This window comes from Maylandia zebra, linkage group LG9 (genome assembly GCF_041146795.1).
Source record: "Maylandia zebra isolate NMK-2024a linkage group LG9, Mzebra_GT3a, whole genome shotgun sequence".
Taxonomy (NCBI): Eukaryota; Metazoa; Chordata; class Actinopteri; order Cichliformes; family Cichlidae; genus Maylandia; species Maylandia zebra.
The window spans coordinates 25,460,455-25,476,412 of NC_135175.1; the positions used below are offsets into that span (position 1 = coordinate 25,460,455).

General features: G+C 44.2%; 1 protein-coding gene across 19 annotated transcripts in view; it reads left to right on the top strand.

The window, feature by feature from the left end:
* Positions 1-15,958, top strand: part of scrib (scribble planar cell polarity protein) — a 79,752-nt gene that overhangs the window by 39,398 nt on the left and 24,396 nt on the right. For 18 of the 19 annotated variants that reach the window (XM_076888228.1, XM_076888227.1, XM_076888235.1 and 15 more), the window contains exons 5-24: positions 249-305; positions 573-636; positions 2,503-2,577; positions 2,768-2,912; positions 3,592-3,710; positions 3,867-4,066; positions 4,859-5,025; positions 5,141-5,271; positions 5,388-5,510; positions 5,703-5,888; positions 5,978-6,334; positions 7,705-7,767; positions 10,092-10,181; positions 10,266-10,343; positions 10,442-10,759; positions 12,867-12,947; positions 14,475-14,714; positions 15,076-15,186; positions 15,285-15,578; positions 15,688-15,876. In XM_076888228.1, coding sequence (XP_076744343.1) covers positions 249-305; positions 573-636; positions 2,503-2,577; positions 2,768-2,912; positions 3,592-3,710; positions 3,867-4,066; positions 4,859-5,025; positions 5,141-5,271; positions 5,388-5,510; positions 5,703-5,888; positions 5,978-6,334; positions 7,705-7,767; positions 10,092-10,181; positions 10,266-10,343; positions 10,442-10,759; positions 12,867-12,947; positions 14,475-14,714; positions 15,076-15,186; positions 15,285-15,578; positions 15,688-15,876 — 3,088 coding nt within the window. The remainder of the gene's footprint in view (positions 1-248; positions 306-572; positions 637-2,502; positions 2,578-2,767; positions 2,913-3,591; positions 3,711-3,866; positions 4,067-4,858; positions 5,026-5,140; positions 5,272-5,387; positions 5,511-5,702; positions 5,889-5,977; positions 6,335-7,704; positions 7,768-10,091; positions 10,182-10,265; positions 10,344-10,441; positions 10,760-12,866; positions 12,948-14,474; positions 14,715-15,075; positions 15,187-15,284; positions 15,579-15,687; positions 15,877-15,958) is intronic. The other variant, XM_076888234.1, reaches the window with a different exon arrangement.

The window sequence follows — 15,958 nt, forward strand, 5'->3', positions numbered from 1 at the left end:
TCGAGGAGTACCGATGTGCTCTGAGGAGGCTGCGGGCCACTGCTGTTCTCAGACAGATGGAAGAGTCCCTCACCACGCCTGGCAGCCCAGACGAACAGACCCGCCATCTGACTAACCAGCCTGCCTCTCCTCTCCCTTCTTTTCCTCCCCCATCCTTTATTCTCTTCACCTGCCAACTCCTGCCCCTCATATTTTTTGTTTCTCTTCATTTATGTGCCTCGTGTTCTCTGTCATTCCTGCTTTTGTAGTTTGGCCAACCTGGTGACATTGGAGCTCAGGGAGAACCTGTTGAAGTCTCTGCCCACGTAAGTTTTTCATCTCTGCTCATACCACACATACATATTTCACTCTCCGCATTTTTCATTGGGGTGTTTTGTCACTGCTACTTTTACCTGTCAATTACTGTAGACGTTTCGGGAAAGGCACACACCACGAGTTACTTGTAACAGCAGGTTTATGAACGTACATCACTACATGTGAATGAATGGTATGCTGTTACCAGTTGGAGCCGGAGCTCTTTGTTCTTTGAGTGCACATATTTGTGTGACGTAACCGGTTGTGCTTTGATACAGGTCGCTCTCTTTCCTGGTGAAACTGGAACAGCTGGACCTGGGCAGCAATGAACTGGAAGTTTTGGTAAGTCAGCGTCTCATCCCCTTAAATGATCATCATCGTGCTCAGACAACACCCTTGATTGTGTCTTAAAATAATATTTTTCATTTTCGCACAACCAGTAGACCAGACATACACACACGCACACACTCTCAAATGGACACGTATCACAAATATCCCTCTCACAGTCCCACCACAGTAATTATGATCCAGACCACATGTTTACTTCACCAAACGCGGCCCAGCCAGTCTGAAAGAAGTGAAGCCCTGCCTGCACTACCCCAGAGTGAGTGCCGGTTTTAGCCCGGGAACACCCACCTGTCTGTGTAGGACAGAGCAAACAATGTCTCATGTCCTGACGAGGGCGGAGGCTGAACAAACAGTTGACATCATGATGAAACCTTGCCTGCATGCCTGTCATAGACCATCGCTCAGCCAGCTTAGATGCTAATTAATTATTTCATATTTTAAATTTGAGCTCATTTCAAGATCCTTCAGTTGACTTTTTTTCCTAAAATCAGAATCTGATTTACCAACATTAGATTAAGGAATCTGTGTCAGACTAGAAGTCTCTGAAAGTCCTGAAGTTTCTGTTTCAGTACACTAATACACGGGAAAGATCATATGCATATTTAAAGGAGAGCTTTTGTGCTGATTCTTGTACTCACCTGTCATACTTGAATGGTTCAATCCGTATTTATCTTATGTTGGATTTTTGTGCAGCCCCTGTGCATCTATGAGATCTGAGGTTTACTTGTACATTTACTGACCTCATTATTACCATTGTAAAATTACATACTTGATATAAACCAAGGAACAGCATAATAGGGTCACCTTTAATTTTTATTTATCTTCTGTTTCAAAGTTTGAATTGTCCTCTACAGGTTTGTGGGGATTGTTGCCTGAAGTATCAAGGGCATATTTTTCCAACTCGGGAAAAGTGTAGAGTTGGAGATTTGAAGTAATTTTACTGGTGTAGCTGGTGAAAACAGAAGTAAAGGCAAAGCTGAAGCAGTACTTTAGCTAATTGAGCCTACCGGTTAAATACCCTCAACTATATCCAAGGGCTGTGGGTGGATTCCTCTGAAGGGTTTCTGGGCTTACCCTTAGGGATAAGTCTTTAGGAGAGACTCGGAGTAGAGCCTTTACTCTTCTGTATCCAAAGCAGCCAGTTGAGGTGTTACAAACATCTGACTGGGATGTCTTCTGGAAGTTGATAAGGCACTTTTGACTGGGAGGAGACCAGATTATGCTTCTTAGCTGTCTTGGGAACACCACACAATTCCCCAGGGAGAACTGGAGGAGGTGCCTGGCGAGAGGGAGGTTTATGGGAATGTTTTTTATACGATTGCCCATGTGACGTGGACAACACGGGACAACAGAACTTCTTGAGCTAGTGAACTTTTTTGACAACCTGCCAGATGGCCAGGACTCAAGTGAAGTGCAAAAATGACCAAATAAAACAAAAGTGATGAGTGACAAGAAGAAGACGGCACTGTTGGTGAGGCGAGGGTGTGTGTGTGTGTGTGTGTGTGTGTGTGTGTGTGTGTGTGTGTCAGCTGCCAGAGAAGAGAGATGGTAAGAAAGCACACCTGGTACTGATGTGTCAGAAAAGTCAAACTGAAAGTCGGAATCCGGTGGGAGTCGTGCTAGTCAGCGCTGATTTCAGCTTCAAGCATCTGAAGCGGTCTGTGGTATAACTGAGGCTGACATCAGATCTTTCTGTAACAGTCATCCACAGATGTCACATGATTTTTCTTTTCCAAATTCTCAGCCCCTCTAACAGATTTCAAATGAAGCACGATCTGCACAACGTGCCGTTTTAACACAAATTAGATTTTACATAAAAATATGGCCACTCACTCTCTTTTCTCCCCTACTTTCCTTTAGCCGGATACCCTCGGCGCTCTCCCCAACCTAAGGGAGCTGTGGCTGGACCGTAACCAATTGTCCTCATTACCACCAGTAAGTACAGCTTTTTCGTTTTTTTGTTTGTTTGTTTAAATGTCCTGATTTTCATGAAGTTCCAAACTGTTGCGTTCATGCAGAATTTACTCCCACTAGCAGTTTTCTTCTTTTTGTGTTTGCTGGATTGTATTGTGTCTCTATAGCTCACTGTAAGTGGTAATTTATGTGTTTGTGTGTGTGTGTGTAGGAGCTGGGAAACCTTCGTAGGTTGGTGTGTCTGGATGTGTCGGAGAATCGTCTGGAGGAGCTCCCGTCAGAGCTGAATGGCCTCCTGGCTCTCACAGACCTGCTGCTCACACAGAACCTGCTGGAGGTCGTCCCGGACAGCATAGGTGAGAAACACCAGGGGAAGGGACAGGCTTGTTTTCTGTGTTGGTGTTGGTGTTTATTACCTTTGTTTTGTAACTAACTCAGTAATTCAATAATAATTCAATAATGTTCTTCCTGTAAACTGTGTGTTATCTTGTCAGTGAAAGTTTTTGCACCTAATCATGAAGCCATATTAAGTATACACTGGGATATGGCTCTAGTGTGATCTTAAACAAGAACAGCACTGCCCCCTACTGGAAAAATAATGCCGATGAAGCACAGATATGTGTTTAATTGCAAGGACTAATTAGATTAACATATTTTACAGTATGTTGTCCGTGAGTCTTGCAAACTCACGTCTACATATTGCAGCTTAGATGGTGCATCATAAATAAGCTGTAATGTGGGCTAAGTCTGTGCTTCTGCTGTTCCTTCTTCTTTGCCCTTGCTGTGGAAAGAATACAAATAATTTCTTAGTAGTGAAGTAAAACAGATTTTAAGAATCGTGAGAACTGCCCACTGCAGCCTCTGTCTTTGTTTTTCATTTACGCTTTTCTGCATAAAACTCTTGCTCAAAATCACACACATCCACACACAGATATATTAAGAAACACGTATGTGATCTGAATGAAAAATAGTGCAGCCCAGTAGTGAAGTGTACGATGTTGTGTATTGCTAAATGTTACCGTGATTTGTCTGCAGGGTCTCTGAAACAGCTGTCCATCCTGAAGGTGGACCAGAACAGACTGACCCATCTGACTGATTCAATAGGCGAGTGTGAAAACCTCACAGAACTTGTCCTGACGGAGAACCTGCTACAGGTAGGGACGCACAGTATAAACTGCTTCCTGCAGCCCTGCATTTGATCTATTAGGGGTTCATGCACACCCATTAATAACTAAGTCCCATTAACAATAATTATGTTGAATCACTGATTCCATTAATGGCTTTCGTCTCCCTCCCTTTCGCTTTCAAAGTCGCTTCCTCGCTCGCTGGGCAAGCTGAAGAAGCTGACCAACCTGAATGTAGACCGCAACCGGCTGGGCAGCGTGCCCAAAGAGCTCGGCGGCTGTGCCAGCCTCAACGTCCTCTCACTGAGAGACAATCGCCTGGGCAAACTGCCTGCTGAGCTTGCAGATGCCACGGAGCTGCATGTGCTGGATGTGGCTGGAAACAGGTACCCTTACTTAACACCGTAGACCGTTAATAATGCACAGCAGCTTTCACAGCAAAGGTTGAAGACCTGAAGAGAATGTCTTTGCCAAAATAGATAAAACAAAGACGTTGCACCGACACTTTTGCCCTTGTAGTTCGTAATTTCATCACAGGTATGACTTTGTGCAAATTGTTTGTTACTAGAATGATCTGAAGCATAATTATCGCTGTCAAAGTGTTATTTCAGAGACTTTTATTCTTACATTCTCCTACAGTCTCTTTGCAAGTCAAAATAATCCCAGCTAGTCTTGTACTGGTGCGTGCTGCCCCCTCATTTCACTGTTTTAACGAGAGAGTGGCCTTACAGCAAGGGTTGTCAAACTGGGGTGGGGTGTGAACAACCGGTCACCAGGAGGTAATTTACTAATCAGAAGGTTGGTGGTTTGATCCCTGGCTGTTCAAGTCTGCATCCCAAAGTATCCTCGGGCAAGTTGCTTTCTGAATGCATGCGAGTAGGTGAATGAGGCATGTTGTGTGCTTAAGAGGAGTAGGAAAGTGCCATTTAACCATGACAGTGGTCCTGTAGACCACAGTATGTGAGGAAAAGCGCAAATGTCTCCCATGCCTGCTGCAGTCTCATTGGCTCTGACAGGCATGTTGAAAGAAATTCAGGTTTGTCTCACAAAGACGCCAGCCCAGCTGATGTGCTGTTCTGAGTGTACTGACAGGAAAGAAGGAAATAAATAATAGATCCACCTTAAAAATCTTAGAAATTTTAAGCTCATCTATCTGTCCTGACCTTACGTTTATCCAGATTACAAAACTTGCCTTTCGCCCTGACAAACCTCAACCTGAAGGCCATGTGGCTCGCAGAGAACCAGTCTCAGCCAATGCTCAAGTTCCAGACAGAGGACGATGAGCGAACAGGAGAGAAAGTGTTAACCTGCTATTTGCTACCCCAGCAGCCTTCCCCAAGCCTAGGTAAGCAACATGCTTTAAATAAGCATTTGAGTATTCAGACCTGTTAGAAGCATGTATAGATGATGTTTATTTTAACTGGCACACTCTTTCTTCTGCCCTCTCTCTTTATCTGCAGAGAACCTGCTGCAGAACAGTGTAGATGGTAGCTGGACAGACAGCAACCTGAACAGAGTGTCGGTCATCCAGTTCCAGGAGGAGACCAAGGCTGAGGTGGATGAGGATGATGAGGCTGCTGCAGAGCGTAGAGTGAGTAAAAACTAAACAAAGCAAACCTGACCCATCAGCACAAAAGCTAAAAAAAAAAGAATAATGTCGTGCTTAAAGGAAAATCAGATAAAATGCCTTTTTTTTTTCTTCTTCAGGGCCTTCAGCGCAGAGCCACACCACATCCCAGTGAGCTGAAGGAGATGAAGAAAGGGATTGAAGAGAGGAGGAATGAAGCCTACACATCCAGACAGGACGAGGATCAGTCCCTGGACCCACAGGTACATAACGTCAGAAATATGGTCACCACCAAATTAAAAAAAAATTAAAAAAAATAAGCAAATAGCATTTCATTTCTTGCTGCTCAGCTCCAGTATTACAAACAACTAAACTCAAAATTTGCTCTAATACTGCCTGACTAGCTGCTGCTGTGGTACATGCTGATATAATAAAAATGATGTCATTGTTTTTAGGGAAAAAGGCTCAGTGACCTCTCCAATCAGAGCCATGACTCACAGGTGTCTAACAGCACGCTGTCGGCCACCTCCCACGAGGACAGACAAAATGTGACTGAGGCCTCTCACATGGAGAACCGTGTGGACGGCCCTTCCCCTCAGGATGAGGATGACCTTGATGAGATGGAGGTGGAGTACATTGAGGTAAATGGTGGATAGGTTTTCTCCTCATTTCATGGATTCAGTCTTTGTTTCTGTTAGACTCTAAAATCCTCTCCCTTTCTTTTCTCCAGCCCACTGTGCACTTTGCAGAAGAACCCATCATCCGAGGTGGGGACGAGGACCACGAAGAGGACGGCGAGGACGGCGAGAGGAGTGACGAGGAAGACAAGAGGCCCATGGAGAAGCGTCTGATACGAAAGGACACGCCACACTACAAGAAGCACTTCAAAATCACCAAGCTGCCCAAACCCGAGGCTGTGGCCGCTCTGCTGCAGGGCTTCAGTCCCGACGCCCTCAACTCTTCTGCTCAGGCTGCCGAGGACGAGGAGGATGAGGAGGAAGAGCAGAGTGATGGCACTCCTCAGCACCGCCACAGAGTGGAGGAGGCAGAGGACAGCCGGCATCAGGTCAACTCCAGCCAAGTAAAGGTAAAAGAGAGATCCAAACACTGGCAGGGTGCAGTTCAGGAATGTAGAAAGTGTTATATATCATCACAGCAGGACATGCAGTACACACCAAGTCAGCATATTTTAGGATTTAAAACTTTACATATATATTTTTCCTTGTTTGTTGCCTCTTTGCAAACATTTGATATTGTATGCATGGAGAGCCTTTGCCACCTTGCAAGCTGCATTCACTTAAGATGGATGTGGCGTTGCATGCAGGGTCATTCCTGAGATGAAGCCGCCCTGCCCTTGTGCTATAAATCCAGGGTGATGCATTACATTCATCGCAAACTCACCAACAGCCTCATCTGGCCCCCTCAGATTTTGCCTCTCCTAGCCTGTTCCCCCACAGAAAGCATGCAGACATGTCGGCATAAATCAGCCACAGGCCATTGTGATCCCTTGTTTCCATACAAGACTGCATTCAGATCTTTGTCTAAACCTTTTTTTTTTTCTTTGTGGATAAATTCAGCCTTTCTTGCTCAACACTGGCGCGCCTTATCATCAGTTACCTGCTGATTTAATTGAATATTGACACTTGCACACTGCTTTTGTAACATTGTATGCTTGTAAAGTATGAATGAAACGAGTGAAGGATGCTCGGGAGCTGCTTATCAATGAATGTCCTTGTTGATCATTAGACTTATTAAATTGAGATCTGTTAATTTGTGTCACGCTAATTGTAGAAATCCTTTTTAACCTAATGATCAAACATCATCATGAATCTGTTTGGTGTGTGGGTATGGATGTGTGCGTGCGTGTGGGTGACTGAACTCGGACCAACCAGAACATGTACTGGCAGAGCTGGAACACAACATCGAATGAGCCTGGCTTGCGTCACATGGTCGTATTTTCTTTCACTGGATTTTTGTAGGGACTTTGTTCTTCTAGTAAATCAGTTTCTGTATCATTTCTTTTGTACTTTCTGTGAATCGTTTAGCTATGTTTATATTTTTTTAGCTTGAAACTGACTTCTTCACCTAAATTTAAGTCTTGCTCCTGGAGGAAATTGCTCTTGATGGTGTGGAGGCTGGGCTTGTTGTGGTTTGGGAGCTTTTGCCTTCTTTTGTCCACTCTCTCTGCACTGTATTTTTTGCATTCTGGCTCAGCTCCTTGGTCTTGTCTTTCCACCTCTGCCTGTATTTTGCTTTTGGTGGCTGGGGAGTGAGTGTGGATTCGCTTCTGCTTCACAACCTGCAAGCAGACAGTGGCGTGTTGAGTGTCTGGTGTGTCTGGAGGTTTTTATATTTTTTTTGTTCTGTTTTGTTTTTTTTGGGTGTGTCTGTCTGTGTGCATATTTTTATTTTGGCCTGACTAATCCGCATGCCTCTTGCTGGTTCCTGTCCTAACAGGGGGTGTCATTTGATCAAGTCAATAATCTGCTGATTGAACCTGCTCGAATTGAGGAGGAAGAGGTCTGTACCTACTCTTTCCCATCCACTCTTGTCTTTCCGTCCCTCACTCACCCATTCATTTGTCCACCCATACTCAGAAATGGAGAAAACTTCCCACAGAAATCCACGGTTAATCCGAGCTGATCACTAGGGAACCCCTCTAATCCCAGCTCATTCACAGGAGGGACCAGTGTGGCAGAACCTGAATACAGGACTGAAACTGACACTATTTATTTCTTCCTTCTTCTTACTGGACAGCTGGAGTGTGGACACTTTAACCCTGTGATAGTAAACATGTAGTGAGAGTTTCATTCTCAGCATTTTGTGCTTTTTGGAGTCTAAAGCAGAGAGCCAGGCACTTGATAACATTTAACTTTTAATTTAATTTTTGGCCTTTTAAACGCAACATTTGTGGTTTTCCATTGATCCTTCCCTTCTGGGTTTTATAATAAACCAATCACAGGTGATACCTGAAAAACAGCATTTGTTTAATAAATTGCCTGAACTCAGTGAATGAATTAAGTTTTTTTTTCTTTGTAATCATAGTAAGATTGTTACTTCCACCTCAAAACAAGGTAGTCATCATTAACTGGTGATTAATTAACCCCGCCCCCTCAGTATTTGAACATACACACCAAAGAGGAAAAAATATATACCACCAGTTCCTCTGTTAAATAAACAGTGTGAGGAAAACACGGAGAGCAGGTTCTCAGCGAGGAGTCGGTATTCTTATCATTGCACGTGCTGCAGATTGATCAACCATATCTGATGTTTTTGCATATAGATTAAACATGTAGGTTAATTTCAGTGCATTTACAGCAGTTTTGCACAGCTTGCACATATTGCTATTTTGAAGGAAACTCTGGCCTTTCCAGTTATTGAGTAGTTGAATTCTCCTCTTCAGGCTGAACCAGATCTTTTTCTTTTCCTTCTATAAAAGGGTTAGTGCCATAAGGATTGAAGTTTGCAGATATTCAGTCAGTCCAGGTTCTGGCACACTCTGCCTCTCCCCTGCCTCTCCTCTGCTTCTGCTGCTTTGCTCCTTTTTCATCCCGTCCAGTGCCTTGTCACCCTGGAATGAATGGGCTGGTTACACTCTGATGAGGCAAACCCACTTTCCCAACTTCCTCCAGGTTTTAATCCAGCTTCCAAACAGGATAACCGGTGGATGGATGACAAAGTCGATTTTTGATTGTGTAAATCTGTAACACATGGCTGTTATTTCAAGTGCAAGAAAGAGCTTGTTTCAGATTTGCTTTTGTTTTTGTTTATTCCCTCCATCTACATTTTATTTTTTGCATGATTCACTGTATATCGGTACATTTAGTATGTTTAGTGTGGGTGATGAAAATTTGCAAGAAACATTTGTTCTCGCTCTTGTCACACTGAGCAACACTGGAGTCTCAAAGCAAGGACTCCACCTTTAGGGCACTTAAAACTGTTGTCTGTTACTTCCTTCCATCTGTACCTCATTTGTCTCCATTCCTCCCCTTTTTGCATGGCCTGCAAGTATGCATAATGTACACAAGTCTACACTCCAATTCATACATAATACACTTTGTTTTGGGAAAAATGTTGGTCTCACTGAGTCCAGCCGAAGCATTTTTACACAGTGTGTTAGAATTCATGTCCCATGTCAGTTCATTGGTTAATTGGTGGATGATTTGGGTCAAACTTTTTGTTCGTGCTTTAAATCAAATTCAGGCAAACACAAAGCCATCTGCCTCCCATTTAAACTGGCATAGGCCCATAAACTGACACTGAAGTCAGCGTTTATCCATCAGCAAAAACAAAGGGTGCAGCACTGATTGACGCCACCTTCTTGCTGAAAGAGGTTACCCACGACTTAAAATACAGGGTTCATCAAAAAGAATCATCCGATTTTAAAGTGCTTTAAACCTGCAGCTGTTCACCGATCAACTATCGAAACACGTACCGTGAGTAAGAGCACATTCGTGAGTTTCATGTGGTTGCCGGTAGGTAGCATAACAACAGCACTGACTCCAGACAATGCTCACTAAAGTATGGAAGGAGTTTGGCTATGTCATGGACATTTACCATGCGTCCGGAGGGAGGCACATTGAGCACTTGACACTGCAAGCTTTGCATAAAACTTTATATTCATGCATTTTAAAAATTTACCACATGGTTCTTTCTCTGTCCATTACTTAAAAAATGTAGCCTTTCAAAATCAGATAATTCTTTTTGATACACCCTGTATAAACCCAAACAAAACAAAGTAAATCGCCGTGGGCTCGTTTTCCTCTTAATCTGCCCTAAGATGAGTAGGCTTTTTATGGGTTTTCACTCCCAGTATTGTTGACTCCCCCGTCCTCAACTTGCAGCACACCCTCACCATCGTGCGACAAACAGGCGGCCTGGGCATCAGCATTGCTGGTGGAAAAGGATCCACGCCTTACAAAGGAGATGACGAGGTAGGGCTGGGTACCTGGGGTTTGTTTAGGTTTGGAAGTATTTGAGGTCACAGACTGACTGTGTTAATGTTTGGTTGCTTTTAGGGAATCTTCATCTCCAGAGTGTCTGAAGAGGGTCCTGCAGCCAGAGCTGGAGTTAAAGTGGGAGACAAACTGCTGGAGGTAAACATCTGCATGTCTGTGTGTGTGACAGGGAGGGTGACTAGAAGAGTGTTTTGTTTGTTTTGTTAAACAGAAAACAAACAATCTCCTTGTCTCAGGTAAATGGAGTGGACCTCCACGAAGCTGAGCATCACACAGCAGTGGAAGCTCTCCGCAGCTCCGGTGCTACAGTTTCCTTGACAGTGCTGCGGGAGCGCATGGTGGAACCAGAGAACGCCATCACCACCACACCGCTTAGGCCCGAGGATGACTACTTCCCACGGGAGAGGCGGAGCAGCGGCCTTGCCTTTAACTTGGAGAACAGTCCAAGCGGGCCGAGGCAGCGGTTCTCCACCTGCCTCATCCGTAATGACAAGGGGCTGGGATTCAGCATCGCAGGGGGGAAAGGCTCCACGGCGTACCGCACAGGGGACACGGTGAGGAAAGAAAAGAAAAGAAATAAAAGAGCCTCAGCTGGCTCCTTTCGATGTGGAGGAGCCGCGGCTCGACTCTGAGCCCCTCCCAAATGACTGAACTCCTCACCCTATCACTAAGGGAAAGCCTATCCACCTTTTTCTCATCCTCTGAAGATCACTTCTTATATTGAGCTGTCAGATACACATCATAAAGTTCATAGTGCTGACATCAGAGGCAGAGAGGTGTCGGTTGTGACAGTACAGATATTAAATTCATTATGTGACAGATGAGGCAGAATTTATTCGCAAATGGAATAAAAATGTTGATATGTAGAAAAACAGGCTGCGGTTACGTTAATCTGTCTTTGTGGATTGACCATCATGTTGCCGTCTGCTTACAACCATTTATTGATCAACTGCTGTACGTGGAAAAGGCATCTGTCCGTCTATGGTGCACTTTTTGTTGTCATACTACAACCAGTTCTGAGCGGGTAAATGATTTAGCTGTTTCAAGTGTGTTTGCCATGTATTTCTCTGTTGATATGCATGAATGCCAGCTAAATTATTGAGAACATAACTGATAGATTAATCCATACTTAGAATAATGGTTGTGGATTGTTCCCAACACCTGGTAAGCCCTGTCTGCATGTGAAGCGATTGATTTGCTTTGCTTCTGTAGCTGAAACTTGGGCACTACTGTAAGAGTCCAGGCCTCTTGTTGCCAAGGTGACCCTCTTATGTATTTACCATCCCATCATTTTCCACCCAGCAGCATCTTTTGCTCCCATATCAAACACCTCCCTCGTAGTTGACCTGCCCACTGAAATTATAGTTAAGTAAACCTTAAAAGTAAGAGTAATTTATATTTAACTGAGTTTTATTTAGCCTGATAGGAGACTATCAGATCACAGTGTCATGTCTGATGTTAAAATAAGCAGCACAAGGGACAGATGTTTGTCTGAGATCTGTATCATGTTGTAGTTCATTATGCAAGTTTGTGTAAACATCCAAGCAGAGCGTCCTCTGTTTGAATCAGTTAAATGGCATTACAGAAGTATTCCTGTCATTCATCTTTAGATGATTTAACACAATACTTCATTGAACTGACTCAGTTCTTTGAGGGAGTTGTTTGGTTCCTCAGATTGAGATGTGATGGCTGCTTTATTTTACTCGTGTGATGTATGCAACCTTCTGTCAATGTCCAAATCTGGGGAATGAAGAAGGGAATAGAGGAAAAAGACATTTTAAAAAAACATCCAAAACTGCAGACAGTGCCTCATACTATCAATAAAAGGGTTTTCAAAAAGTGTGGTTTGAAAGTTAGGAAGTGAAGTCACATGTTTGCAGTAACAGTCTCAGTCAGAGCGAATCTGTCTTTTAACGCCGTCTATTCTGGCCACAGCGCTTACAGTCATCTCCTGGGAGATGCCGATATGAATAGCCAGCCTTGACACTCGATAGGCCTGCTGTAATTTGGATATGTATATTTGGGCCAGCACACTGCTGCTCTGCAGCTCGAGCAGCTCCAGGAGCCCACAAAGAGGGAAGGAGTCATAAACATAAGGTTTAAGCGGGTCTGACTGTAAGTCTTTCCTCTCTTTCAAAAAGCCTTTTGAAGTGGATGCAGTGACTCACCTGGTGGATGTGAATTGGTGCACTAGACTTTGCACATGCATTTGTTTACACATTCTGTTCATGTGGGACAGGCTGGCAGCTAGGCTGGGTTTTTATTGGTGTACAAACGGTGTAATGTGTCTGAGCAAAGGGGACAGCGTTTCAGCGCTCGTACTTTGTAACGAGCTGCTGGCAGTCGAGGCTTTTAATGCGTTTTAACTATTTGGCGCTGACCTGTTAATCAGTTATATGTAGAGGTTGTTTGTGTGTTGTCTGGCAGTGTGGGCTGATAATGTGTCGAACTATGTCAATTTTGCAGCAGTCATGAAAACAAATTCAGTTTTTCTTTCAGTGCGAGCGTTTACATATAGGTCTGTGGTTTGTTGTAGCCATCGTTCGGAATGATGCCGTTGTTAGTTGCAGTATATGAGAATGTTTGAGTAAAAAATAAGTTATCTACAAATGTGCAGAAATGTTTTAAATCAGTAGTCGTCCTTGTCTTGTTTTGTTTTAGGGAATCTACATCTCTCGAATCGCAGAGGGCGGAGCGGCACACAAAGACAGCACGCTGCGTGTGGGCGACAGGGTGATCTCTGTGAGTACTACCATCCTTCTCCATCTGGACACTGTAGTGTTGACTGTGATCAAAGCAGGGCTTTCTTTACAAACAGGAATAAGTTTAGACATGAATCCCAAACAATTAGGTATCGTTTTTGTGTTGTGAGAATAACAGCGATACAACATTTTTCCTACATCTGGTAAATGTGGCATTTACTTTTTGACATTTTTGTTGCATTTTGTTCCATTTTTGTTGTGAAACTGTGTCATTTGTGCCAGCATCACTGCTTTCATAAGTCAGTTTTAGGCTTTGTGTGACTGACATGGTGTTTCCATCCTTAAGGTTATCTCATCAAAATCTCACACATCACGTCCATGAGTTAGTGATACGGTCCTCATATAAAGTCATTCTCTATTTGGATTCGATGAAGATTTTTTTATTTGCTTTAGTTAAATATTAAAACATTTAGCCTTTGCATGATCTTTCTTTTCATCCCACTCCAAGCTTTGCTTTGTGCTCCCGTATCTTTCTGCGTATTAGCAACTCTTCTGTCGCATGTTTTTGTCTGGTCACATGCACATTTGCACACTTTGTTATTTACTGTAAATGAACTGATGATGATCAGATCTGTTTCTTTACTGCACTTCCTGCTCTCTGTAATCACAGAAAAGCTTCCTGAATGGTCCTCTTTGCCTTCTTTCTGGGTTTCCTCTTTTCTTTCATTGGCTTCTCTTTGGTTCTCTTTTCCTCTCTCACGCTCTCCTGTTGTGCATGCTCACTAATGCATTGAGTACATCTCCTTGCCTGCTTGGTGGTGGGTATGGTGTTGGGGGTGGAGTGGGCTGAGCCTGTTGCTCTGCTGATTTTGTGGAACACGAGTTACCACAACAGCAGGGGCTGCAGTGTGTCAGCCCGTGGTAAGAGCTGGTACTGTCGGGTCTGTGCCGACCTCTGCTTGTCACTTTGGACTAGACTGCATGCCTAAAAGCTACCCCTATTTATTTGATCCTAAAACACACATAAACAGTAATGAAATGGTTAATCTGTGGTGTCTGACGACTTCTTGTTGCCTTTGTGGACTTAAGATCAATTTTGGAGAAGCTACACACTTCCACTGAAGTTTTAAGTAAACAAAGGCAAGAAGTGCTGAACTGATTACATGAAAAGATAGCAGCATGGGCATTCATGAGCTCACTTCAGGCAGTTTGACGAAAAATAGTTCTGCTTGCTTGCAGCTTTTCTCCCTCAGGGACGCTCTGCCATCTTAAATTGCCTGCAGCACCCCTCACTTTCCGTATAAGATCCTGCTGCTTTGTGTAGGTGTTTGGTTCTTCTTTAAATAACTCGCTTTGGTGCACTTGAAAAATCTCAGAATTACAAATCAGATCGGTTTAGAACTTAAACATTCAGTTTTCATTTGGGTAATGAATGGAGAGAGCGATGAGAAACGACTGTTGGCAGGCTGGGTTTGTTGTCAAAGATTCATCCTATGAGTAGCAAATGACCAGTGGGAGCGTCCTGGTGGGCTGACACCCTCCGCGGTTGGTTTTACTGTGAATCCAGATCAATGGTGTAGACATGACAGAGGCCAGGCATGACCAGGCAGTAGCGCTCCTTACCGGCACCTCCCCCACCATCGCCCTCCTGGTGGAGCGTGACTTGAATGCACCAGGGGGCTCTCCAGGTCAGACCCGGGCACGAGCCCACTCCCCTCCACCCCCAGAACCATCAGATTCTCCAGACCAGGACGAGGAAAGCCTCGGGAACCATCTGAGCCGGATGGAGGACGAGTATCCCATCGAGGTGAGAATTCGAGGACTGACTTGTGTGTCGAATAGTTTTGGTTTTTGTTTAGTCGTTTTAGTAGCCATTGCTGTAGAAACGTCATTGAAGCACTCAGTGTTAATGCTTGTTTATGTGGCCTCGCCTTATCCTTATTGCTGTCCAGTTCCAGAGAAGATGGTGTATGGTATGAAGGCTTGAGTAGTTAGTAGCTGTCAATAAAGCACTAATGGTGTTGTTAAATAGAAAGTTGTTTTTGATATTTATTAGACTATAACAGATGTAGATTTGACTTGTGATGTTTGAGTCGTCGTCTTTACATTCAGGCTTTAAATTATTTTTCAAATCTTCTGGTAAAGCCAATCTAACCTAATCCTAACAGGAAGTTACCCTGGTGAAGTCTGGAGGCCCTCTAGGCCTGAGTATTGTAGGAGGCAGCGACCATGCCAGCCACCCTTTTGGTATCAATGAACCTGGGGTGTTCATCTCAAAGGTATTACTGTAAAACAGGTGTATTCTTACACTTTCATCTCCTGAAAGTGACTGACATCTCCTGTTGCATGACTCCGTGACTTCACCTCATTTCTTCAGGTGATTCCTCATGGGTTGGCAAGTCAATGTGGGCTCCGTGTTGGCGACCGGATATTAGAGGTGAACAGCATTGACCTGCGACATGCCACACACCAGGAAGCTGTGCGGGCCTTGCTGGCCAACAAGCAGGAGATCCGTATGTTGGTACGGCGGGACCCTTCACCGCCGGGAATGCAGGAAATCATGATCCAGAAGCAGCCTGGAGAGAAACTTGGTATCAGCATTCGCGGAGGGGCCAAGGGTCATGCTGGAAATCCTTTCGACCCCACAGATGAGGGCATCTTCATCTCAAAGGTTCTTTAGCAATCCAAAGCAACACATCTTGGCACGACTCAGCTTTAATTGAGGTTATTATCAACATGAGAAATGTGAACATGCTCACATTTTTGACTGTTTTCTGCAGGTAAGTTCGACCGGCGCAGCGGCAAGGGACGGGCGACTGCAGGTTGGCATGCGAATTCTTGAGGTGAACAACCACAGCCTGCTGGGGATGACGCACACGGAGGCGGTGCGAGTGCTCCGTGCTGTCGGGGACTCTCTGGTCATGCTGGTTTGTGATGGCTTTGACCCTGGCAAAGTGGCTGCAGTGGAGGTGAGATGGCATGAACAGTCAGATTTGGATATGTACAGTTTATTATGTACAGCAGGAACTTACCAAACCTCTGATCGTTCTG